Here is a 26930-nt window from a genome sequence, read left to right as displayed (position 1 = left end):
CAGTTGTATCAAATGCCAGCACGTAAGATTAAATGGGTATGTAATAAACATAAAGATGTATCCACATACCAAGTAGGATGACTCTGGCCAAATGAAACTAACCAACATGAAAAGGTTTAACAATGAGATGTTGACAGACAGGTGTTTAGATGCACACATACCTGGATGTCAAAGTGATCGCTTGATCACAATGCAATTGACATATCTGACTAATATCACTATTATATATTTATGATGTATACCTATATACCATATCTGTCCCACGATAAGCCCATGTTTGATGATTACCATATATACTCACCTATAAGACCAGTCCAACTGCAAAATGCACAGACCAGATCTGCCACTGCATAATGCACAGACACATCTGGGTCTGTGCTGTGTAGTTTGTTAGGAGTAATCAGTAGAACAAACAAAACAGACCCTAGTCTACAGACACATTATACTACAAGAGATCAGGATCTTTGTTGTTTGCAGTTTTACTTGACTTACAAGCAAGTAAATATGATAACTTGTCAACCACATTTAAAATATGTTGTACATTTCTATCAAGGAAAACATTTCCCTGTAATTAGTGCACAACAACCTGTCAAAATTTCAAAAGTTTCTGGGCAAACATTGCTTATTAGGATATAAAATACTGCAAGCTACAAAACAGAGAGACAATTTCAGTAAAACATGGAAGCATGCATGTGTGAGACAAGGTTAGGAAAGGCCAAGCTGAATCACAAATGTAAACATTACCAGGAGCAACCCGATTTCACATATGAAAGTACAAAGTCAGACCATACTGAAATGATTGTATTTTATAAAGAATATTAAATTCACAGTCCTTTAAAAACAGAACACACCTTCTTTCTCTGATGGTAACATTGTGCTTGAAAATGCTTGGGGTTTTATCTTGATCTTAAGCCTATTTCCCACTTGTACCAAATCTTCATGAGTTTATATTTATAAAATCTTTACCTAATGATAAGCCACTCCCACTCTTCCAAAATATGTAAAAGGCATATATCGTAGGCTTATCATGAAAGAACTGTTACTAGTTACAGTCTGACAGTTCAATTTGCACACTGATATTACCTGTAAACTTCTGTCAGGTAAGGTTTTGGTGGTATAATAACTCCAGCTTGACTCATAATTGGCTCACACATAAGAGCTGAAATCTGTAAAATAAACATGATTACAATAAAGGCTGAAAGATTCAGACAAGTTCTGAACCAACTCCCTCATGGAGCCTCCAAATGCAACTACATGTGGCATTCCAGGCAATGACACTTGTACTTTTTACCTCGGTCTGTGAAACATCACATACAGTGATATCAGTTTCTAAAAATAGCCATTCGGACAAGGCGAACTGGCTTAATGGCATTTAGTGATCATTTCCGTGTTATGGTTCTTACTGAAAACCATGTACCAGGCACTAAATTTGTTCATCTGAATACAGATGTGCATTCCAATATTTAGTTACTTTGGTTGTTAAGCCTGCCTGCAGACTGTATAAACCATATAATTAAATTTTATGAATTTTTCTAGAACAGTATAATACACAAATTGCTTGCATTTCATCACTGATACCATTACCCTGAATATTTTGAGATGAAAATTGCAAGTGAAATGCCCCCTCCCAAATAAAATAATGTTGATGAAGTATTCTTATATCTGATTCATATTTTAACATATAAATATAAAGGGATGTATGTAGGAAAGTGACTATTTTCTTATATTTTGCTTAGTGCATAAAATTACACTCTGCTTAGTTGATGTGATGTTATGCATGTAGAATCTAGAAATGTTGCATATATATATATTCAATATATTTAAAAACATTTTTGGTGGTTTTTTTGTATTATGCATTAGTGATTTTATTACCCCTTTCTGATTCTGATGTGTTAATCGGTAACAAAGTATAGAAAAGAGAGAAAATTAATATGTTTGTTTCAATGTCAGTTTTACAAACATATCAGTTTAGAACATATAAGAATGCATTATATTCATCACAGTTATGGTGTGGAAAAGAGCAGCACTGGTTGATTATATTTATACTACGTGGATAATACATTTCTGTAATTAAAAGATATATACAATTACATTTTGTCGGGAAGTATAATTGTATGCATGTATTGATGGAAACAGCAATACAAAAACTGCTGTCCCTACTGACAACAGCCACCCTTAGAATGATACACATTTTACATACATAAACTAACTGCAAGGGAAACAAAGTAGATATAAATGAATATTATTCCTTTCAACACATTCATTTGGGACACAGAGAGAGAGAGAGAGAGAGAAATATATATATTCCTTTTATGTGTTCATAAAAGAGTTTTACTTAATGAAGAGTTGAAAACAATAGAAAAGGATGACAAAGAAAAAAATGTACAAAAATTATTACTGTACACACTCATATTATAGCTGATTATATTAAAACATTATAAAGTGAGGGTATGCTACTAAAAACGACTTTATTTTTGCATATATTTTGTGAATTACTATGTGTTACTAAGCGTGTCTCAGTGCTTTGTTCAGAAACAATATGGGGCAGCCAGGCACAGTGACATAATGGTCTATTTTTAGCACAAGGTAGATTTCAGTACAAGTGCCATACTGATGAAAGCTTCTTTTGGTAAAGAGTGATACAAAGTGGGGTCTGTTTTGGGAAAGACATTTATGTTACTAGATGGATGGTTAGGTTTTTTATTAAACAAGAATAAATCAGCAATATAACATTGCACAAAGCACCAAATGGCCTTGCTGATGCACACTTTTATTAAACTAACAGCACAGTCATGTAGAGTTGACTGGAGTACTAAGTCATACAGAGTTGATCAGAGTATGTACAGTTGATTGGAGTACTAAGTTATGTACAGTTGACTGGAGTACTAAGACATGTACAGCTGATTTGAATACTGCCATGTACAGTTGACTGAAATACTAAGGCATATACAGATGACTGGAGTACTAAAACGTTGATACATTTTATTCAAATGGTTGGTTAGTTAATTGTGAATTTTATGTGCATCAGCACTGTAAGGCTATACAGTACCACAAAACAAGGTTATATGATAAAAACTAGGTGTCAAAAAGATTTATTACCAACGAACACTAAAAGTACAAAGACACAAAGATGGCATGGTGAAAATATATGAAGATTCCCAATCAAAAGAGGATGTAAATGGTGTGTAAAAAGGGTAATGAGATAATAAAAGATAAATTAGGGTGATTATAAGTACAAATATCTGTTAAAAATACTCAAAGAAAATAGAATTTCAAAAAAGCTATAGTTCTGAATAAATGTTAACTTCCTTCAAGAAATTTAAAATACAAGACACATGTACCATATCAAAAGGTTCCTTCAGGTGCTGTTGCTGAACATTGCAGCAATGATCACGTGTAGGGAAATAATCTGTCATAAAGTGCTTCACAGCCAAGAGTTCATTCAAAGAGACACACTCAGGTGGGTCTTTGACCTTTAATATGTAGCAATGGGTTTATATAAGAATGAACAGTTCTAATTCTTGTAATGACTACTTCATCCCTACAAATGGTTCTGTAGGAAGGAGGCCATTCGCCTAAGGAGGGTTTGATCACATGGAACATGTTATTGAAAGTATCATTCCATAATACCTGCCACTTACTAAACAAGTCTTTTTTTATAACAGGTTTAAAACCAGTGTATGGAATTTTGAAGTCACATGGTTAAACAGATAGGACTATTTTACTTTAATTTTGTAGCCGCTTCCAATCCCGGAGAGTTAAGGCCCGGCAATCCTGCCACAAGGACAAACAAACCCAGGATGTCCTAAGAAGATCAGAACATGAACCACTTCGTTAAGACCAGATTGTGAAACTGCTAAAGGGAGTTGTGCTAGCCAAGGAGCCCCGCACAAGGGTAGACAACCTGGGATGTCCTGAAAGTGTCAGGACATGGTAGCCCAAGCCACATGAAGTACCCTATAATTCACTACACAGTGAGAAGCCATTGGAGGGCACACCTACACAGTGAAGGAGCCATTAGAGGGTGTACCTACACAATGAAGGAGCCATTAGAGGGCAAATATATTCAGTGAATAATAACTCAGTGCAAGAAGTATTAATGAACATAAAATGATCTAAAGAACTTGTTAAAAATATTTAATAATGTTTTAACTGCAGTTATTCTTTTTTTACTATTGTGCAATTCTTTTTTTAATTCATCATAATCATTTAATTAAATCATCTTAATTTTTGAGTGTGTAGTCTCTATGTTCTTCATATGTAGCATTCCATCCATCCATTCTGTGATACTCTTAGTACTGGTGAGTCTTTGAAAGCTAGACACATGTAAAAGACTGTACATTCAAATGCAGTTGTATATCCAAGATTTAAGTCATTTTTAAATTATGATTACTCAAGAATGTGACATTCACCATGAGCAACCAAATTTCAAAAGACATATTTTGAGAAAGGACTCATGGATTTATCTTGTGTAACTGGAAATGGGGCCTTGGCCCATAATTTATGAAAAACAATGATTCAAGTGGGAATATTTTCAGGAGGAAATAGCGAAAATTTTGAAATGACGTATGATTTGAAATTCCTTATGTTGGGATTTGGGTCTACTTTTGACCCCAAAGGACTCTTAAAAAGTCTGCAGGACTTGTACCAAAAGGGTTAGGATTTACAAAGCAAATCTAAAAACATCGATGATAAGAGAAATCATGCATTAATATTACTGATGAAGATTTATGGGTGTTAGAACGTCGTGCTGACATAAAGATAACTGGTAAATGTTAGAAGTATACAAGACAGACAACCATGGATTTATTTTAAAAATTCTGGTTATACATTCTTTAAAATTTCATTTCCTGTAAACATGCTTAAAATAACTGTGGGAGGGATTAAAATTCCTCCATTTACAATAATGGGCTCTGATATAAATGTTGCAACCTGGAAAATATGAATAGCATGTAGATTTTTAGTCATATTAAAGTCACGCTATCATATCACATAGACATCTAGTAAAGCGTGTGCTACAAAACAGACTCCTGAGCAAAATCTGCAAGCAGCAATGTACTCCAAACAAGCAATACATAATGTAATCATAATGCCCAAACAATGGTAGCCTCCCTAGAGTCATGTTTTATAAAATATAATAGTTTGTTTGAAAGAATACCCATAAATGACTCCAGACATGTAAAATGACAGTTATAACTCACATTTCTGCAGATTTAAAAGATTGGAAATGATAGTACAACAAACCCCTGACTTGTGCAATATTTGCATTCACAAGAGTACTCGCACTACTTAAAATCACTTAACTCTAAATTTTTGGTTTCACTCCTTCAATTTTCATTGAAAAATAAGTAATTTGATTAACTTTTATATCCTTCATTTTAGCTGCTTACAAATCCTACTTTGTTATCTTCGACAAATAATTTAATTATTTTGTAATCTTCACCAAAAAAATTAAATTAAAAAAAATTCAGTTGATATCATGTTAATAGAAAATTTTCATAAATTGAAATTGTGCAAGTTGGTGGATACCAATATTAACAACGGTATCATGAATGGCGGATTATGTTTCTTCTCCATGTTTAACAGTCATATCTAAAGCCACTAAACATTAAGCTTGATGTGCAGAAACCATTATTTTCTCATCAGACTTATCATCATCGTGACCTCTGACATTTTGATCCCTGAATCTATACGTTCTTTATTACTAGCCAAAAACTTACTGTAGAACAAATGTTTTTCTATAAAACCAACTTTTCTTCCAGTCATAATGACCGCGAACTTTCATATTTTGACCCCCAAATCAACAGGCATCTTCCACACCTTAATGGCAAGCCCTCTGCAAAATCTTCTTAAGGTACATAGTCCCAGTGACCTGGACATTTGACATTTTCACCCATAATCAAAAGGCTTCTTTCTTATGCAATGTGTAAGTCGTCCACAAACTTTGCTGAAGGTACACGGTCAAAAACCTTAAAGCTGGATACAATTTTTGTATTCTTTTAGTCATGACCTTTTACATTTTTTCTTACCCCAACATGAAAGTCATTCAAAATGTTTGGCCTATGTCTGTAACATGGAATTAATGGAAAACATTTTTCATTTTTCAGTCCCAATGACCTTGACCTTTCTGACTACAAATGAATAGGTTTCTTCCTTACGATATGAGTAATAGCCATCCATAAAGTTTAGTTCTGGTCTGTGATGCAGAAATAATGTTTTTGTGCAGAAACCATTTTTATTCTTTCAGTTATAGTCATCTTGACCTTAGACCCCAACATACATTGGTTTCTTTAAAATACAAGCTATCCACAATGTTTGGCAACTTTGGACTGGTGGAGAACTTGTGTTATTATGCAGAAAAGAATGTCCTTTCAGTCACAGTTACTTCATCTTTCACCCTCAACACAAAAGTGTTCTTCATTACCCTAAGTGTTAGCTATCTACAAAGTTTGGTAACTGTAGACTCCAGTTATTGTGTGGAAATTAAATTAGTAAACAGAAGGGCATCGTAATACATTCTGTTTTATAACATGCACATGAAAATAAAATCTTAACCATCTCAATTGATACATTCAACATCAAAAAAATTTCAAAACCTTTAATCAGGTATAATAAATGGTTACAGCAGACTAAACTATAAAAAGTGAATAGGTCTTGGTCAACAGCCAACATATCAATATTTGGATTATATAATACCTTGTTTGTTTCCAGTAAATCACCATTCAATGTATTATCATACTTGACCTTATCAGACCTCTGTTTAAGCCCCTAACATTGGACAACCAGGGAGATGCTAATGGCATCACATAACTGAATAGGTAACATTTATATTATAAAGAACACATATTTTGATGAGCATACATGTATATTTCTAGCTTTCCGTATAATGTAAGCTGGATTATACAATAATATATCATAAAATGATTCTATTTTTGCTTTTAACTTAGTCTCACGTTCCAAAACCAATTACTTCATTTTATATGACTTGTATCTATTCATTTATGTACATGTTCGCAATATCCCTGTCTTTATTTTGTATGAACTGCATGAAATACATATCTGGTCTATTCATTAGTACATTACATATCTGTTTGAATGTATTTATATATGTGGACAGCATTTAGACTGGTTTACTGAAACATGAATATTCACGGTTCATGGTTTTGGGAAGGGGTCTTTTGATTTACGATAAGGATCACTGTATGTTAGGGTAATAGCTATCTGATGATCCAGCTCCATTATTTTAAGCCTGATAGTTTAATTGATGTAAAGACTGGTGCTCTGTGATCATGCTATTGAACAGCTGGACATTATCCTTAATACCAATGTTACAAGGAAGTCAAATTTCAATGTAATATGCTTTTTCTTCTGACACATGAAAAGAATGTAATGAAATGAAACTTTAACTTAAAAATATGCTTGAAAGAATTAAATGTATTTGGCAGTGAACTATTTCATAATTAAATGGAAATAATCTGGAGTATTCAGAGCATGAATGATTTAGTACTGTACTGGATATTACACTATCATTCTGTGGCCATCAAAAATAATGAAACAGATATCCAGTGAGAGAAAGAGAGAGAGATATATCCATGAGCATGATACCTTGTCCTGTGGATTCACTCGTTGGCAGTTTCATAAATATATTAAAATAATAAAAGAGTACAGCCCAGTATAATAAGTTAACAAAATCAGGTTGCTTCTGGAACATTCCTGGCAGGTCAACCAATCCATGCCACCAAACCTGGCACACAGATGAGCTGCATCGACTCATGGCATAATTAAAGAAACCTTATGTTGGCAATACAAGCCAAAACAGCCTGATAATTCTGCAACATTTAACTCATTAACCCCATGTACATTACATGTTATAAAGTTGTACCTTACTTCCAAGTCTGCACCATGAACACTATTTAAGATACACCAAAGTGGGTGGTATTTTAGAAAAGTTGACAAATGTAGCTCTATGGTGATACCTTCTTAAATATGACTTTCTACACTCATTATAAAAAACAGTGGGACAAATGAAATTTTTGAGACCTGATTTTTTAAGACTAAAAATTACCAGTTGTTGGAATCTAGATTTGAGACTTTTTGGCCTAAGATCTAATTCAGGCCAGTCTGAACTGCACACTGACAGGTGAACTTTAATAAAAAGTCAGAAAAGTTTAAGATTGTGTGTAAAAAGTGGCCAGGACACAAAAATGATGGGTCCAATAAGCAAAAAACAAAAACAAAACTCTAATTTTTACTCTACTGCACATGTGTGAGCAAAATAGCCAATCCAAAACAATAATGTCCTTAACACAACTAGGCATCCAGCTAAAAGACAATCTCTTGGAAGCAGATGTATTTGGATGTTTTCAGAAGAAACCCCAACAATTTGTTTCCTACCCCCATTTCAGATAAAAATGACAAAAATCTCCAAGGGTTAATAGTTAACACAAGCCACTTCAAATTGCTCCAATTACTTTATTCCTGCACAATTCAGAACCCCGGCAACCCTTAGCTTACACTAAAAATCCTGGCCATTTTCTGGCAACAGCATATTGCCAAAAATTTTACCACTACAGAAAACTATTCCTTACTCAGGAATAACCACCTGGGATTCTTCTGCCATACTTCTGAAGAAATTAAATGACCAAGAAATACCATCTGCTTTGCAAACAGTGGGCACTTGCTGACTTTAGCATGAGTCCTACAACCCTTAAGTTATCAATCAGTGGCACTTGCTGACTTTAGCATGAATTCTACAACCCTTAAGTTATCAATCAGTGGGCACTTGTTGACTTTTGCATGAATCCTACAACCCTTAAGTTGTCAAACAGTGGGCACTTGCTGACTTTAGCATGAGTCCTACAACCCTTAAGTTATCAAACACTGGGCACTTGCTGACTTTAGCATGAATTCTACAACCCTTAAGTTATCAAACAGTGTGCACTTGTTGACTTTAGCATGAATCCTACAACCCTTAAGTTGTCAAACAGTGGGCACTTACTGACTTTAGCATGAATCCTACAACCCTTAAGTTATCAAACAGTGGGCACTTGCTGACTTTAGCATGAATCCTACAACCCTTAAGTTATGAAACACATAAGTCTCTTTAGATGCTCCTCAAATGTTCTCCCAAACACAACAAAGTCATTAAGGTATAAACCAGCTAGTGCCTCTGCATAAATCTTTCAAAGGTGTGAGGCATTGTTCAGAGTATAAGGGGCATGGTCTTAAATTGGTTAAGTCCCATCCAAGTTGAAAAAGCAATCTTAGCACAATCATATGGATCTAATTCAACCTGCCAGAACCCTCAACATAAATCAAAAGTAGAGAACCAGGATGATCCAGTGATCAAGACAGTTATCTATCCTTGGCATCATTTTGATCTAAGCAGTGGTTCAATAATCCCCTATGCTCAATGAATCCTGGGCCTGGAAATCAGTTTGTCATACTAATAAAGGTGGAAGCCTTCTTAGCCATTGCTTAATTAACTGTTTCAGCTTTAAATACTTGGTAGCAATCAAGATTTCCCTCCAGAATACATGGTATCAGCAAGATATCCAAAGAGAACTGATTACCAAAAACTGTTGGCAGCATTCATTTACTATCTGAAGTCAAGTCCTAGTATCCTTTATGAATTAATTTTGGTGACAATACCGGTAAATTGTATTTCCTGCCCTGAGACAATGATGAATTCCACCTGGCCAAGAACTCAAAACTTGAAGACTCACCACAAATATCTTCTTGTAAAATATTCTTTGGGCATCAGTCTGGCTTAATTTTATTACATTATCCTATACCTCTGTTATCATTGTCACACTGTAGGGTCTTTTTAAAGAGTTACTGCAATGGTGTCATGAAAACCTTCTGGTATTTTAAATGAATTAATGCAACTGTGTAAGGTAAACATGTAAAGTCTTTTATAGCAGTCTGCAACTGTGTAAAATAACCATGTAAGGTCTTTTATAGTAGTCTGCAACTGTGAATTAACCATGTAGGGTCTTTAAAAGTAGTTACTGCAACTGCACTAAAATAAACCTTTCCTTTTATCAAAGCAATAATTTGCTAAAATCATCATAGGTAATTTTTGTCTCATTCAGATTAAGTGTCTTTCATTTTGGCCAATGTGCATGGACATGAAGTTCTGATTTTATATATTTTAATTCTTTGCTGCAATAAAAGGTTTCAATATTTAAGTACAGCAAAACAGTCTGCAAGTTCTGAGGTTCTTTTAACACAATGTACAACTGTTTTTCTGTTGTGATCAGCCATGTTACAAATGGTTTAGCAATTCTGTGATATCAGCTGTACTCCAAAAATGTAATCACACTCTGTCCAGTGTATACACACATTTTAAATCTTACAAAATTTATTTTGATTGCAATTTATAAATCATTCATATTTTTAAAATGATCATGTAAAAGTAAAAATCATACATGATCTGCTAACTAAATAAGTTTTGACATGATTCAAACTCTTACTTTATGTTTCAGCAAAGTGTTCAACATAGTGACTCATGAATGATATCTATATTATCAGTTACAATCTACCAGCAACACCTTAGCTGAAAGATTTCTATAACGTCAGTTACAATATACCAGTAACACCTCAGTGAATGATTCCTATAGTCTTAGTCACAATCTACCAGTAACACCTCAGTGAATTATTCCTATATTATCAGCTGCAAACTACAGTAAGAACTCCATGAATTATCCCTATATGATCAGTTACTATCTAGAGTAAGACCTCAATGAATTATCCCTATATTATCAGTTACTATCTAGAGTAAGACCTCAATGAATTATCCCTATATTATCAGTTACTATCTAGAGTAAGACCTCAATGAATTATCCCTATATTATCAGTTATTATCTACAGTAAGACCTCAGTGAATTATCCCTATATTGTCAGTTATTATCTACAGTAAGACCTCAATGAATTATCCCTATATGATCAGTTACTATCTAGAGTAAGACCTCAATGAATTATCCCTATATTATCAGTTACTATCTAGAGTAAGACCTCAATGAATTATCCCTATATTGTCAGTTATTATCTACAGTAAGACCTCAGTGTATTATCCCTATATTGTCAGTTATAATCTAGAGTAAGACCTCAATGAATTATCCCTATATTTAATTTATCAGTTACAATTGACCAGTAAGACCATAATGAATGATCCCTATATTCCCAGTTACAATTGACCAGTAAGACCATAATGAATGATCCCTATATTCCCAGTTACAATCTATCAGTAAGACCTCAGCAGAGATGCAACATGCAGTTCAAAGGCTGAATGCTAGGATTCTTTCGAATCTGGTGAAAGTGGACTGAGATTTGTATTTAACATGGGAAGATGTACACTGGCACCATATGATCAACTTACCAAACCCCTCAGATTAAAGTAATTTATAAGAACATAACACCTATATAATTTGAAATAGTGAACAAAAACAGCTATAATTTTAACTAGCAAACAAAAACAGCTATAATTTTAACAAAAGAAGAAAACAGCTATATAATTTTAACAAAAGATAAAATGGGAACATCAAATACCTACCGTTCTCCCTTTTTCTTTGATTTTCTGTATAACTTTCTTTACTTCTTGTGCATACAAAATTCCTGGATTTGCAACAGTCTCCCTGAAGATTCCACGATATGTATCAGGCACTGCAACCTAAAGTTGTAATAAACCGGATATATTTATTCCAGTTTCTTTAAGTAAACATACAATATACAGCTGGTCTTGGTGTTCAAAATTTAATGATTAAACTGCTTTCTGGCAATGGGTTAATCAAAAATGTAAAGCTACTACAATGCATATCATACTCATCTTTGTACAACACAAATTCTGATCCATTACGTAATGCATCACCCAATCTGACTGTCATTTATTCTACTTGTGGGGTACCAGTACTGCCACCACAACATTGAAAATCTGGTGGTAAAATCTACCTGGAGAAAACCATGCATCTGGATAACTGCATTGTACTCAGTTTATACTGCAATTTTCTGTTATCTTTTCTCCACAAAACGGATTTGGTGCAGAATGTGAAAATTTACCTGGGGGAAATTGTCAGGAATTTAAGGGCTGATGATATTACAAGGTAGCATACAAAAGACATCACAATAAACTGTTGCCATGGCAATAAAGGCATCTGATTCCCCCATATATTGTCTGGTTTCGTTCCTTCACTACTTAATAAATTTCAATATGTGACAGGGTCAGATCAAGTTGACATTTTCATATCCTAATACACAACATCCAAAGATTTAGATTACCTGGGGGTTAAAACAGCCTTATGGCAGCAATATATGCAAGAGTATGAGCTGTGAGGAACTTGTGATACCAAACTAACAGCACTTTACAGGATGGCAGATCAGAATCTACACTGCAAAGATGACAGCTGTTGTGAAATATGAATGTTTGCCTTTATAATAGGCAAACTGCAAACAACAAAGATCCTGATCTGCTGTAGCATAATGTGCCTGCAGATCAGGGTCTATGTTGTCTGTTCCTACTAATTAATCCTAACAAACTGCACTGACAAAAATCTACCAAAGCATAATATGACAGCAGATCTGGGTCTGTGTAGTTTGCAGTTGGACTTGACTTATAAGTGAGTATATATGGTACACAGAAATAATTGAAATTATAATCCATAAGTTTGTTTAAAGTATTACCAGACTGATTAAACCTTTGCAATGTAACGCTCTTTGCAAACTTTAAAAATCTGTGGTCCAATGCTTCATAGAAGAGCATTCTCTTCAGCATTAATACAGACTTACATTAACAGCAAGGAAGACCAGACATCATCTGACAAAGTTGGCAGAAAGACTGTTTTGTTCTTTCACACCATGCTAAAAATGCAGAATTTGTACTTTAAGACTGTCCCAGCTCTATCTACTCTCTCTTCCCATCATACTTCTTCTGTAAGACTGTCCCAGCTCTATCTACTCCCTCTTCCCATCATACTTCTTCTGTAAGACTGTCCCAGCAATATCTACTCTCTCTTCCCATCATACTTCTTCTGTAAGACTGTCCCAGCTCTATGATTCTCTGCCTGCAGTATTTCTTCTGTAAAACTGTCCCAGTTCTATCTATTCTCTCTTTATGTCATGGTTCTTCTGTAAGGATGTCCCAGCTCTTTCCATTCTCTCTTCCTGTCATATTCCTTCGTTAAGACTGTCTCAACTCTATCTACTCTCTCAACTTGTCGTATTTATTCTTTAAGAGCATTCTCTTCAGCATTAATACAGACTTACATTAACAGCAAGGAAGACCAGATATTGTACAAATTCTTACCAGATTTTATCCTTCAAATTCGGACTTTTAAGTTCAGGAAAAACTAATTTCACCAGTACAGGATATCTTGTTACCAAAATACAAATTTATTTTGTGTTTCGAATCTCAATGGTCACTCATTACAAGTTTATCATAACAACACTGGCTTGCAACAACCCAAATTAAACCATATCTTTCATATATTACAAGTAATGACACCCTCTGTCGACTAAGAATAACTGCCTACATGGAACAAAATATTTATAGCACAGCAATATCTGATAATCATTGCAGCATTAAAAACTGTGAATGTCTAAAATTTAAAATTAACAAACTTGTGTACCATAAGAAGCCTACTGTACAATTAGATACTATAGCAATTTAATGTTTGGGATTGGATCAATAAACATTTAATGTTAATCCATGTATACAGTGTGTATGGGAAGTAAATCTAGCCAACTTCATCTCCTGTAGTTAATTTTCTAAACATTACATCCATCTTCACAGAAATAGGTCCGGCAATCCCCTGCTGTAACTACATTAACAGCATGCAAAATTACATGTTCAATATTTATCTCTTACCATTCTGCTGTCCAATTTCATTAATCTTGTAATTGCTTCAAAACATTTACATTGGTTTTAGACCTGGGGAATATGAAGGTGTGAACTGGGATCCCAAAATTCTATTGTTCTATTTTTCCCATGGTGCCCAAATATTTGTGAAATTTAAGACTGAAGCATTCAAAAGAGGTATAACAAGTTATAAGATAAGTCACTCGACTCAACTGGCCAGAAAGAATTTCCAGGAATTCAGAATAAAGTCATTTCTTCCTTTTCAATGCTGAGTATGGAAACGATTTCAGTATGACATTTCTTCAGCAATAACAAGATTTTCAAATTAGCTTCCACTGAGGTCAGATTGGATTCATTTTCATTTAGGACCAATAAAAGATCAAACAGAGTCTTCTGGAAGAAACTACATGTTAACATTACTTTTTTGTTTTGGAGACAAAATAATATCAAGATCATCAAGATGGCTGTCCTATGACCATTGGATATCAGATTGGCACCATTTCCATTCAAAACCAACCAGACACCACAAAAAGTCTTGTCGTAAAAGTACAATGTCAGTCTGATAAGCCATATAGAAGAATTAGCCATAAAAAGATTTTCTACATGATTTTTCCTCCTCTCATACTCAACATAACATATGCTGATTCTGCAGCAGCTTTATGGTGTAAACATCTCAGGCAATACTCACTCTAATATTCTCTTGGCCTTATGGTGCAAACATCTCAGGCAATACTCACTCTAATATTCTCTTGGCCTTATGGTGTATACATCTCAGGCAATACTCACTCTAATATTCTCTTGGCCTTATGGTGTAAACATCTCAGGCAATACTCACTCTAATATTCTCTTGGCCTTATGGTGTATACATCTCAGGCAATACTCACTCTAATATTCTCTTGGCCTTATGGTGTAAACATCTCAGGCAATACTCACTTTAATATTATCTTGGCTTTATGGTGTAAGCATCTCAGGCAATCCTCACTCTAATATTCTCTTGGCCTTATGGTGTATACATCTCAGGCAATACTCACTCTAATATTCTCTTGGCCTTATGGTGTATACATCTCAGGCAATACTCACTCTAATATTCTCTTGGCTTTATGGTGTAAACATCTCAGGCAATACTCACTCTAATATTCTCTTGGCCTTATGGTGTATACATCTCAGGCAATACTCACTCTAATATTCTCTTGGTTTTATGGTGTATAGATGTCAGGCAATACTCCCTCTAATATTCTCTTGGTCTTATGGTGTATACATCTCAGGCAATACTCCTTCTAATATTCTCTTGGCTTTATGGTGTATACATCTCAGGCAATACTCACTCTAATATTCTCTTGGCTTTATGGTGTATACATCTCAGGCAATACTCACTCTAATATTCTCTTGGTTTTATGGTGTATACATCTCAGGCAATACTCACTCTAATATTCTCTTGGTCTTATGGTGTATACATCTCAGGCAATAATTCTCTAATATTCTCTTGGCCTTATGGTGTATACATCTCAGGCAATACTCACTCTAATATTCTCTTGGCCTTATGGTGTAAACATCTCAGGCAATACTCACTCTAATATTATCTTGGCTTTATGGTGTAAGCATCTCAGGCAATACCCACTCTGATATTCTCTTGGCCTTATGGTGTATACATCTCAGGCAATAATTCTCTAATATTCTCTTGGCCTTATGGTGTATACATCTCAGGCAATACTCACTCTAATATTCTCTTGGCTTTATGGTGTATACATCTCAGGCAATACTCACTCTGATATTCTCTTGGCCTTATGGTGTATACATCTCAGGCAATACTCACTCTAATATTCTCTTGGCCTTATGGTGTAAACATCTCAGGCAATACTCACTCTAATATTATCTTGGCTTTATGGTGTAAGCATCTCAGGCAATACCCACTCTGATATTCTCTTGGCCTTATGGTGTATACATCTCAGGCAATAATTCTCTAATATTCTCTTGGCCTTATGGTGTATACATCTCAGGCAATACTCAATCTAATATTCTCTTGGTTTTATGGTGTATACATCTCAGGCAATACTCACTCTAATATTCTCTTGGTCTTATGGTGTATACATCTCAGGCAATAATTCTCTAATATTCTCTTGGCTTTATGGTGTAAACATCTCAGGCAATACTCACTCTAATATTCTCTTGGCCTTATGGTGTAAACATCTCAGGCAATACTCACTCTAATATTCTCTTGGCCTTATGGTGTAAACATCTCAGGCAATACTCACTCTAATATTATCTTGGCTTTATGGTGTAAGCATCTCAGGCAATACCCACTCTGATATTCTCTTGGCCTTATGGTGTATACATCTCAGGCAATACTCACTCTGATATTCTCTTGGCCTTATGGTGAATACATCTCAGGCAATACTCACTCTAATATTATCTTGGCTTTATGGTGTAAGCATCTCAGGCAATACTCACTCTGATATTCTCTTGGCCTTATGGTGTATACATCTCAGGCAATACTCAATCTAATATTCTCTTGGCTTTATGGTGTATACATCTCAGGCAATACTCACTCTAATATTCTCTTGGTTTTATGGTGTATAGATGTCAGGCAATACTCAATCTAATATTCTCTTGGTTTTATGGTGCATAGATGTCAGGCAATACTCCCTCTAATATTCTCTTGGCTTTATGGTGTATACATGTCAGGCAATACTCCCCCTAATATTCTCTTGGTTTTATGGTGTATACATCTCAGGCAATACTCACTCTAATATTCTCTTGACTTTATGGTGTATACATGTCAGGCAATAATTCTCTAATATTCTCTTGGCTTTATGGTGTATACATCTCAGGCAATACTCACTCTAATATTCTCTTGGCCTTATGGTGTATACATGTCAGGCAATACTCCCTCTAATATTCTCTTGGCTTTATGGTGTATACATCTCATGCAATACTCACTCTAATATTCTCTTGGCCTTATGGTGTATACATGTCAGGCAATACTCCCTCTAATATTCTCTTGGCTTTATGGTGTATACATCTCAGGCAATACTCATTCTAATATTCTCTTGGCTTTATGGTGTATACATGTCAGGCAATACTCACTCTAATATTCTCTTGGTCTTATGGTGTAAACACCTCAGGCAATACTCACTCTAATATTCTCTTGGCCTTGTGGTGTATACATGTCAGGCAATACTCCCTCTAATATTCTCTTGGCTTTATGGTGTATACATCTCAGGCAATACTCACTCTAATATTCTCTTGGCTTTATGGTGTATACATCTCAGGCAATACTCACTCTAATATTCTCTTGGTTTTATGGTGTATACATGTCAGGCAATACTCCCTCTAATATTCTCTTGGCTTTATGGTGTATACATCTCAGGCAATACTCACTCTAATATTCTCTTGGTTTTATGGTGTATACATGTCAGGCAATACTCACTCTAATATTCTCTTGGCTTTATGGTGTATACATCTCAGGCAATACTCATTCTAATATTCTCTTGGCCTTATGGTGTATATATGTCAGGCAATAATTCTCCAATATTCTCTTGACTTTATGGTGTATACATGTCAGGCAATACTCCCTCCAATATTCTCTTGGCCTTATGGTGTATACATGTCAGGCAATAATTCTCTAATATTCTCTTGACTTTATGGTGTATACATGTCAGGCAATACTCCCTCCAGTATTCTCTTGGCCTTATGGTGTATACATATCGGGCAATAATTCTCTAATATTCTCTTGGCTTTATGGTGTATACATGTCAGGCAACACAACATCTAATATTCTTTTGCCTTATGGTGTATACATGTCAGGTAATACTCCCTCTAATATTCTACTGACTTTATGGGTAGATGGTGCATCCTACTGCCAAGTCACTAATGCATCTTTCAAAAATTCTGGGCAAAGAAAAGGGGGAGGGGCTAACTTAGAACTATACTCTGATCTATCTAAACCATAATAATTTTCTGATGCTGTATTGGTGCTTGCAACTAATTTGTCTTTTTCTCCTCCTGTTTGGCTTTTTTATTCATTTGTGAATAAAATAATTGTTTGATGGTTCCAACATTTGAAGGAATTTATTGTACAATCCTCTAAAAAAAACATCTGAAAGTAATGTTTCATTACTTTTTCACTCTTGTCTAAGCAGCAATCAATTAAAATTCCTTTACATCATGTTATCTATGTGAACTCTTGTCTAAGCAGCAATCAATTAAAATTCCTTTACATCATGTTATCTATGTGAACTCTTGTCTAAGCAGCAATCAATTAAAATTCCTTTACATCATGTCATCTATGTGAACTCTTGTCTAAGCAGCAATCAATTAAAATTCCTTTACATCATGTTATCTATGTGAACTCTTGTCTAAGCAGCAATCAATTAAAATTCCTTTACATCATGTTATCTATGTGAACTCTTGTCTAAGCAGCAATCAATTAAAATTCCTTTACATCATGTCATCTATGTGAACTCTTGTCTAAGCAGCAATCAATTAAAATTCCTTTACATCATGTTATCTATGTGAACTCTTGTCTAAGCAGCAATCAATTAAAATTCCTTTACATCATGTCATCTATGTGAACTCTTGTCTAAGCAGCAATCAATTAAAATTCCTTTACATCATGTTATCTATGTGAACTCTTGTCTAAGCAGCAATCAATTAAAATTCCTTTACATCATGTCATCTATGTGAACTCTTGTCTAAGCAGCAATCAATTAAAATTCCTTTACATCATGTTATCTATGTGAACTCTTGTCTAAGCAGCAATCAATTAAAATTCCTTTACATCATATCATCTATGTGAACTCTTGTCTAAGCAGCAATCAATTAAAATTTCTTCCAAATTATTTGCAGCGTACTGGGCAGCTAAGTGAAGCTGACGACTGGGACAACCCTGAGCATTGACACCTGTTTTTGTTATTAAAGTATGTAAAAATCACTCCATTTTTTTGCCAATTAGTACTGATGCATTATCACATGACACATATGTATACATCAATCCTGTTCACAAATTGATGTATATTATATGCTGATAAATACAATATACTCCATCTACTACTCATTGTGAACTTGACCTTTGACCTTTTGACCAAATGATCCATTTCAGATCTTCATCCATCCACGATAACTGATAAAAGCAAAGTAACATCAGTCAGGGTATTATCAGTCAATGCGTATTATCGGACAAACCAATAAAAATTAGAAAAACTATTTATTCACAAAGTAGTAACCCATAAATATATTATCTTATCATGTAACATCAGACCTCATCATGTTCATTATTTTGAAATACGACGACACTCTAATGAAAAAAGGTGAAAGGTACTTTGTACTAAAACGAGTGACTTTTACGGCACTTCGGTATTCAAATAGTTAATTCCAAAACTGCATTATTGTATTACCGGAGAGAAAGAAAATATGCCTGACACAGCTATGAACCTGACATGGTATAGACCAATACTTGTTCTGTTTGACTGAATGTTTACTCTGATGCCTGCATTGAACTTTGTTGGATTGGTTGATAAATATATAAGGGTACACCTGAAGGGGGTATTATCGGATGTTTGAAATACATGTAGCAGGTTATGAAGTACAACCAGTTAATATTTCAAATAAATTAAGCTTCCAAAGAAGATAAAAACCACCTCAACGAATATTGTAGAAGATTTAGTTGGTATTCCCAGCAAAACTGCATTGATAACATTTGTGATTAATTAATTAATTAAGAGTCAAATATGTCAATACTCTACATTAACCCTCACCACTGACAATAAAATAAAATCTTTTCACCAACTTGTTTGTTATTATTATTATTATTATAATTATTATTACTATTATTTAAATATTTCATTTTAAAAAGTTTAAGCTGTCTCTTGACAAGTCATCAAGACTGTTTACATAACAGTGTAATACACATTATTAAGACATGATGAAACGTTTATAACAATCCCTAGCTTGACAATTCATGGACTAGTAATGTAAACATATAAAAGATTATCTTGAAACATAAATGATGTAATTTCTTTCATTGCACTTGGGTTATTGGAAAACAAAATAGTATTCAACTTTCTGGCAGAGCTGACATCAGCAATAACTGAATTTTTTGGTTACATAGATCATTTAAACATTTTTGAAACGCCATTATGCAAATTTTATACAGGCAGTAACAATCATGATAAATAACACAAAGGCGGACACAATCATGTTAAATATAACCAAAATTTTGAATATTTACATTTTCTTGTTTAATTTATTTCTTGTGCTTGATTAAATTACATATGTTAGGATTTAAACATTTTTAAAAAAATAATACAAATTAATGTCCAAGAATACCTGGAGGTGTCCGATTTTACCCCATATTGAGCCTCTATTTTGCATGACACAGCATGATCACATTATACATGTATGTTCAAAATGGATGCTGCAAAATAGCAGTTGAGGTTATTTGCTAACGTTAATTCCATTTGGCAGGAAAAACTTAAACAGATAAGTCTTATTACTGCATTCCATTTCATATTCATCCAATAATACCCAAACTGATGTTATTATAAAGTCATATACAAACTTTTAAAGAAATGCAGAAATCAGATGAACATGCAAACACTATGTGTACTACATTTTTGCTTTTCTTTTTCAGATTTAAGCATTACATATGAAAATTATGACAAGGGTAAAACTATTAATACATACGAGAAACTTTATGGGAGTGCATCCAAAGAACCACCTTCTGCAATGTCTCCTGCCAAAAATTACACAATCCATTCAATAATACCTTATGAGTTATGTAAATATTACAAGAATACAGTAAGGGTACTTGAAAAGTGGTGATAAAAAATGATCTTATAAATATACAGCCACCTTTCCTGTATCGTACCACAATGTCAAAGATGAAAATAAGTCAATAGCAATGTCTCTTCAAACAACTGTGGGACCAGTTGGCTCCAGTTGCAAGATTAAAAGGGCCAATAACTTTAACAAAAATTCACAAAATACAATGAGTGGACAATATTCACATCTTCACATGATGACTATAATATGCAACAAGGACCACAGCAATCCATCAATAACTGCAAGACCAGCTGCAACAATCCATGAATAACTGCAAGACATGCACTCCATCAATAACTACAAAAATAGCTGCAGTCAAAAGTACCACAGCAATCCATGAATAACTGCAAGACCAGCTGTAGTCACATATAACAGCAATCCATCAATAACAGCAAAATTAGTTGCAGTCACGAGTATCACAGCAATCCATCAATAACTACAAGATCAGTTGCAGTTACAAGATTGTGGAATATACTGACTACAGATTAGGTTGTAAAGGACAATAACTCAAAGAAAAAACATATAACAAACAAAGTCACTGATCAATATCTAGGCTTTTTCAGATGTTGACCATACTACAGGGTTAGTAGCATATTTCTTTTAAAATTTTCAAGGATTTTTCAAGGTTCAAAATCATGTTTTTCAAGGTGGATTATTACATTAATTGTACAGGATGCATAAATGAAACTGCATGTAAACACAAGCTAATTATTACTCCATACAAGGAACATTTCTTGCAAACTTATTTTTAAAAAAAACAAAATAAAATATGAAGTCAATAGTATAGTCATTGATATCTTTCCCATTAATATTAAACATCCTACATCTGTGCATTAGAATAATGTAGTCACTGAACAAAGTTCATTTTACTCCGTCTACACTAAACTATTTACAAAGTCCAAAATATTTTAGAGTGAATTTTTCATTTCTTGTAGCTTGTCATCAAGCTGTTTTTCAAGAGCTCAAAGTTCAGCGATTATGTCCTTTTCACTTTTCCTCAAATTATTGATGTCATGATAAAGAAAATTTTCCTATGGATCTTTGCTTTCAATGCAATGTCATCAGCAGCAGCTGTCATTGTCTCAATGTCTTTTTCACTACCTTCCTTTCTTTTTCACTCATCCCCATAACAAAAAAAGAAAAGATATTTGTTTTTTATATTATCGCTTATTTAAAAGCAGCATATGGATATTTTAAACTATTTCATATTAGATATATTAACATTTCTCTCAGCTTAGCCGTATTCTATATTTTTAGATTTATCTTGTTCATTGCGATTATTGTCTGTCCTATTTCTGCTCAATCCCAAATTAAGACTATATACAGTTTCTATTTTAAAACTTGAATCTCTGTGTTCACAGACATACCTCATTCATCAAAAATGATTTCATGCTGAAGGCTTCTTGTTTTGCCTTTAGTCCTACAACGTACGACACATCACCCAATATTTTTGTTCTGGGGGGTGATGGGTCTTACTAACTAATGGCACTGTGTAGTGTGTTTTGATCTTGACTAACAGAGTAACAAAAGTAACATTTTCAGGAATATCATGCACAACTTTACTTTCCCTGATGTCTTTTCTCTAATAAATTCAAATTCTCACAAAAGAAATGAACCCGTTTTCAAGTTTCATTCGCCTACATTTCAGTTGGCTGAAAAGTGATGAAAGCCAGAAATGCTGAAATTGGGTTAAGTTGAAATATTATTTTTTAATGAAACGAATCAAATATATTATGCCTGTTGGAACTGTAAGCAACATTTCGTTTCATTCAAGAAACATATCCCCTACATGAACCTACTTAAACATACTTTGGCATACCTTGACTACCATTGCATTGCAACAAATTCAAATGTATGTCAACAGAACATGAAAATGTGTCCATTTGCTAGTGTCATATTTTCACTCTGCCAGAATGAAGACAGCACAGTAAGTATATTAATTACACATAAGTTTGTGGAAGAGTGTCAATTTAGGCTGCCAAGTGTGTGAGACATTCCTAAACTTTGACTACTCATTCCGATGTCAACTGAGATCAGAACACACTATACAAGGCTGTTATTTGGGTAGTAAGACATTGCACTAAAACAAAAACAACATGTGCTATGTCTTACATTGTAGGACTAGTTTTGCCTGTATTAAGTGCCATTACAAGAGCTTGTTTTCATTTCTTCAGATGTATGTGACCATAGAGCACTCTCTCCCACTGCACACAAATCAATATCCTTCTGGCATAATTTGCATTTTGCAAAGCTCTTCTGAGAAAGATCTCATAATCCAAACTTTATATTTTTCTTCATCTATCAAGTGAAGTTGGAATCAGCAGCCAGCCATGTCAAAGCGAACAATTCAAATTTAAACCACTGCTACATCCAGGCTTTGTACAATCAGAAGTTCAGAATATACGACTGCACAGTAGCCAGTTGTGGACAAATTTCTATTCCAGCACAAACTTAGCACGAGCTTGATTTTTTGTTGTTTTTTCCCCCTTTTCTTTTTATTTAATTCTGTAAAATGATAACTATTTATTAATTCCTTTAGGTTTCATGAAAATCAAAGCTTTTCAAGGTACACTGACAATATTTTGAATTTTCAAGGTGTTTTGAAGGCCCTGAGGAAAAATTCATTTTTCAAGGCTTTTCAAAGTTCCCTACGGACCCTGATACTATTTACTTGATTTCACTGAAATCCGTCAAAAACTGCAAGACTACTTACACAAACATGATTCCATCACACACAGAATCCTGCTCTAAGACAAAATGAGACACTATAACAAAAATCATGGCAGTATCAGTATTGTCAATATGCATACCTTTAGATTATAAAAGTAATATGCACAGTTACATTCATACCATGTTGCATGATGCACAGGAAACCCTACAAACATCCAACTCAATAAGGCACGGGTAAAACAATTAAACAGGCGGTGGTATCTGCCACAGTGAAAGTCCCAAGAGGTGATCATTTCCATGACATGTAACACGAATACACTTATGCGTCAAGAGGGAGACATGGCAGCTAAAATGGTAGAGCATTCAACTCGGTATGCAAGGGCAATGGGTCTCATACATGCCCAGGACAACTGCTTTGGTGAAAAGGCACTTAACTTCCATTTCCCCAGCATGATATAACAAATAATGCATAAAAAGTAAAAAAATTCACCTATGTTAAAACCAGCCAACAAGAACTATTGCATCACTCTATGAAGCAGACGTAAAACAATCACATCATTCAAAATCAGTAAAAACACACAAAAGGACAATTTCCACTACTTGATGGCAGAAATGATGCTTAAATGTACTTTTAAAAAAGATTTGTGAATTGCTTTAAACTGAAAGATCTTTTAAAAATGTCATCTGATAAACATTCTTCTTCTACCAGGAGAACATGATAGAAATCTATGTCAGCAGACCCAAAGGAAATGGCTGACCAATATATCACAAAGTGAATGTCTGCAAGGAGAAAGACCCAAAGCAATTAAGATTGCATTATGTCAGCATCAAAATACAAAGAACACATTATAGGGAGAACCAAATACTGGATATGTGGAAAATCTGCAACTTACTATGTGAACCCAGTCTTTCTTTTCCATTCCATGTCTTTTCAGTCTTGAAGGGCTGATTTCAATGAGACTGGATATATTTCCATGGTAGGCACTGTAAAACAGTACAGTGAATGTTACATTATTCATCTGCCTCATCTTTATTAGTCCTCTAAATAGATAACTGATTTATTTTGTCTGCATAAAAATCTTTTCTTCTTTCTGTCACTGAATTTGACCTTTTAAATGAATACTGAAAGGCTTCTTTCTCAGCCTAGCCAACAAAAAAGTTTGGTGCAGGTATCTGATATACAAATAATGCTACTTTTCAGAAGCCATTTTTATTCTTTCATTCAGTGACCTTGACCTCTGACTCCAAAATTTAGTGACTGCTTCCTTACTCCAAGTGAAAGCCATCCTCAATGTTTAGGAACCAAAGATGGTATAGAACTCAAGTTATAGTGCAGAAACAATTTTTCTTTCTTTAGTCATAGTGACATTGAAATTTGAACTTTTATCCCAAAAGCAACATGATTATTCCACACAGAGTTTGGATACTGTTTGTGGTGGATTGCACTGAGGCCCAGAAAGCATATTTCTTCTTTCAGTGATAATGACTTTGACCTTAGACCTTTGGACCCTAAAATCAATAAACTTATTCCATACCTTATATGCCAACCATACTCAGAGTCTGGCAACTGTATATGATGGAGATCATGAGTTATTGTGCAGAAGCCAGGTTCCTTCTTTCATTCATAGAGTTTGGCCTTTGACCTTTAAACTCCAAGAAAAATAAGGTTCTTATATACTCCTAGTATAAGCTATCCACAAAGTGGATGGTAGCAACTGCAAGTTATTGTGCAGATATAATTTTCTTCATTCAGTCAGTGACCTTTACCTTTGGTTGACAACTGAAGTTATTGTCCAGAGATAAATTTGGTAACAGACAGATGCATGGAGAGATGGATCAGACAATATAATACAATACAACCCACCTTATGGCAGGGTTACAAAAAAGTAAAAGTCTCTGCAATCCAAGGATGTAAGAACATACCCAGGGGACAATTCATATAGGGTCGGGATAGCAGTAGTTTCCAAGGTGTAACTAAGAAGCCCAAACTTTATGCGAAGAGACCAAACCCAGGGGTCTCATTCAACCCTTCCCCTTCCATGTGTTATTTGTTGGCACAGAAGTCTACAATTTCTCTGGCTCTCTGTCTTTCTCCGTCATACACAAACACACATCATGCACACATTACCTACATCTGAAGGAAAGAAAATCTCAAATTTACACACCAATATTAAGAGGACATATGACATGAAGTTGATTTCCAAGTAATGCTTCCTCCTAATGCATGTAAAGTGAAGTGAAAAAGATTACTATCTAAACAACGATTAATATTTCATAGGTACTTACAGTAATGAATTCAAACTTATAAGAAAAACAAATCAAATATTTGAACTTAAAAATAATTAACCAGAATTATGTATTTTGAAAACACATCTCCCCTTGCTTCCCAATTTGACATTCCTAAAGGTATGACACTGGAATATGGGGGCACGGTAGACCCACATGTAATATCAGCCGTATGTAAATATGTATATATGGTTTACTATTGTATATCTGATTAATCCCTTCTTTAGCATTGTGTAAATGTTTAATCCTTTGGTTAGCATTGTGAATATGGTTAATCCTTTGGTTAGCATTGTGTATATGGTTAATCCTTTGGTTAGCATTGTGTATATGGTTGATCCTTTGGTTAGCCTAATCCTTTGGTTAGAATTGTGTATATGGTTAATCTTTTGGTAAGTATTCGCAGACCTGCCAGCCCTGACGAGTCTCAGTAAGGCAGTTGTTTTTTTCCCATAAGATTGACCAGTTTTTGGTAAGGTGTAACAAAATATCAATAACTGCTATTGTAAAGCTGGAAAATGTAATTAAAAGTTTGACGCATCGACGATAAACATTATGTTCAAATGAAAAGTTTGTAAAGTACGAGTAGGCTTTATTTACCACTAGTACAGTTGCATAAACTCTAGTTCCAAATCCTATGGAGCTCAATGGCTTGTTGCTATCTCTCAACTTGACATAATTCTTGGAAATTCTTTTCCATTTCACATGATTACAGCAATCATATCTCCTGCCACGAGACATACTCAAATTGACACGTGATGTCCAATTAACGTAACTGTGTCCTTTCCAGCTTTTATTCACAAGAATCTGAATACTCCTTTTTATTCTTCTGTGTTGATTATTAACACTTTTCCAGAAGCTTGTTTTCCCTTTCATCTTAAAGGTATCACTGTAGCAATTGTTTTTCCATAGACCTCAATGCAAATGTTTTGTGAAATAAATATACTTTCTACCTCGGCATGCATGTCACAATGTCATAGAGAACAATATTAGATCGTCAATTTGACAAGGACAAAACCAGGTACTGCATTTAAGAGAGATAACTGCTGGAACCAGACAGGAGTAAGAGTTATCTAGTCACAACAGACATAATTTCAGCCATGTGTACCACATTTTAAAAAAAATCATAACAAATACAAAATATGATCTAGATATGAATTAACATAATCTCACATGTTGCCAAGAGGCTCAACTTTTTTTAAGCCTAACAGAAAGTACAACTCTTACATAATGCATCAATCACAGCTAGTGTTTTTGTTTATTTCTGAATACAATTTTCCCTACACCTTAAGCTCTGCCCACCTGG

At 34.4% G+C, this 26930-nt stretch overlaps 1 protein-coding gene across 1 annotated transcript in view; it reads right to left on the bottom strand.

Annotated features, from left to right (window-relative positions):
• Positions 1-1046: 1046 nt before the first annotated feature.
• LOC149803842 (ethanolamine-phosphate phospho-lyase-like) overlaps positions 1047-26930 on the bottom strand; it is a 38645-nt gene continuing 12761 nt past the window's right edge. The window contains exons 5-7 of the mRNA XM_089951449.1: positions 24235-24325; positions 11555-11671; positions 1047-1166 (exon numbers count right to left, since the gene is read on the bottom strand). Coding sequence (XP_089807575.1) covers positions 1080-1166; positions 11555-11671; positions 24235-24325 — 295 coding nt within the window. The 3' untranslated portion in view covers positions 1047-1079. The remainder of the gene's footprint in view (positions 1167-11554; positions 11672-24234; positions 24326-26930) is intronic.

This window comes from Sinohyriopsis cumingii, chromosome 3, assembly GCF_028554795.1.
Source record: "Sinohyriopsis cumingii isolate HCF-2022 chromosome 3, ASM2855479v2, whole genome shotgun sequence".
In the NCBI taxonomy this organism is placed as follows: Eukaryota; Metazoa; Mollusca; class Bivalvia; order Unionida; family Unionidae; genus Sinohyriopsis; species Sinohyriopsis cumingii.
The sequence above is the reverse complement of the archived record's forward strand: the minus strand, read 5'-3'. Positions and strand labels throughout refer to the sequence as shown.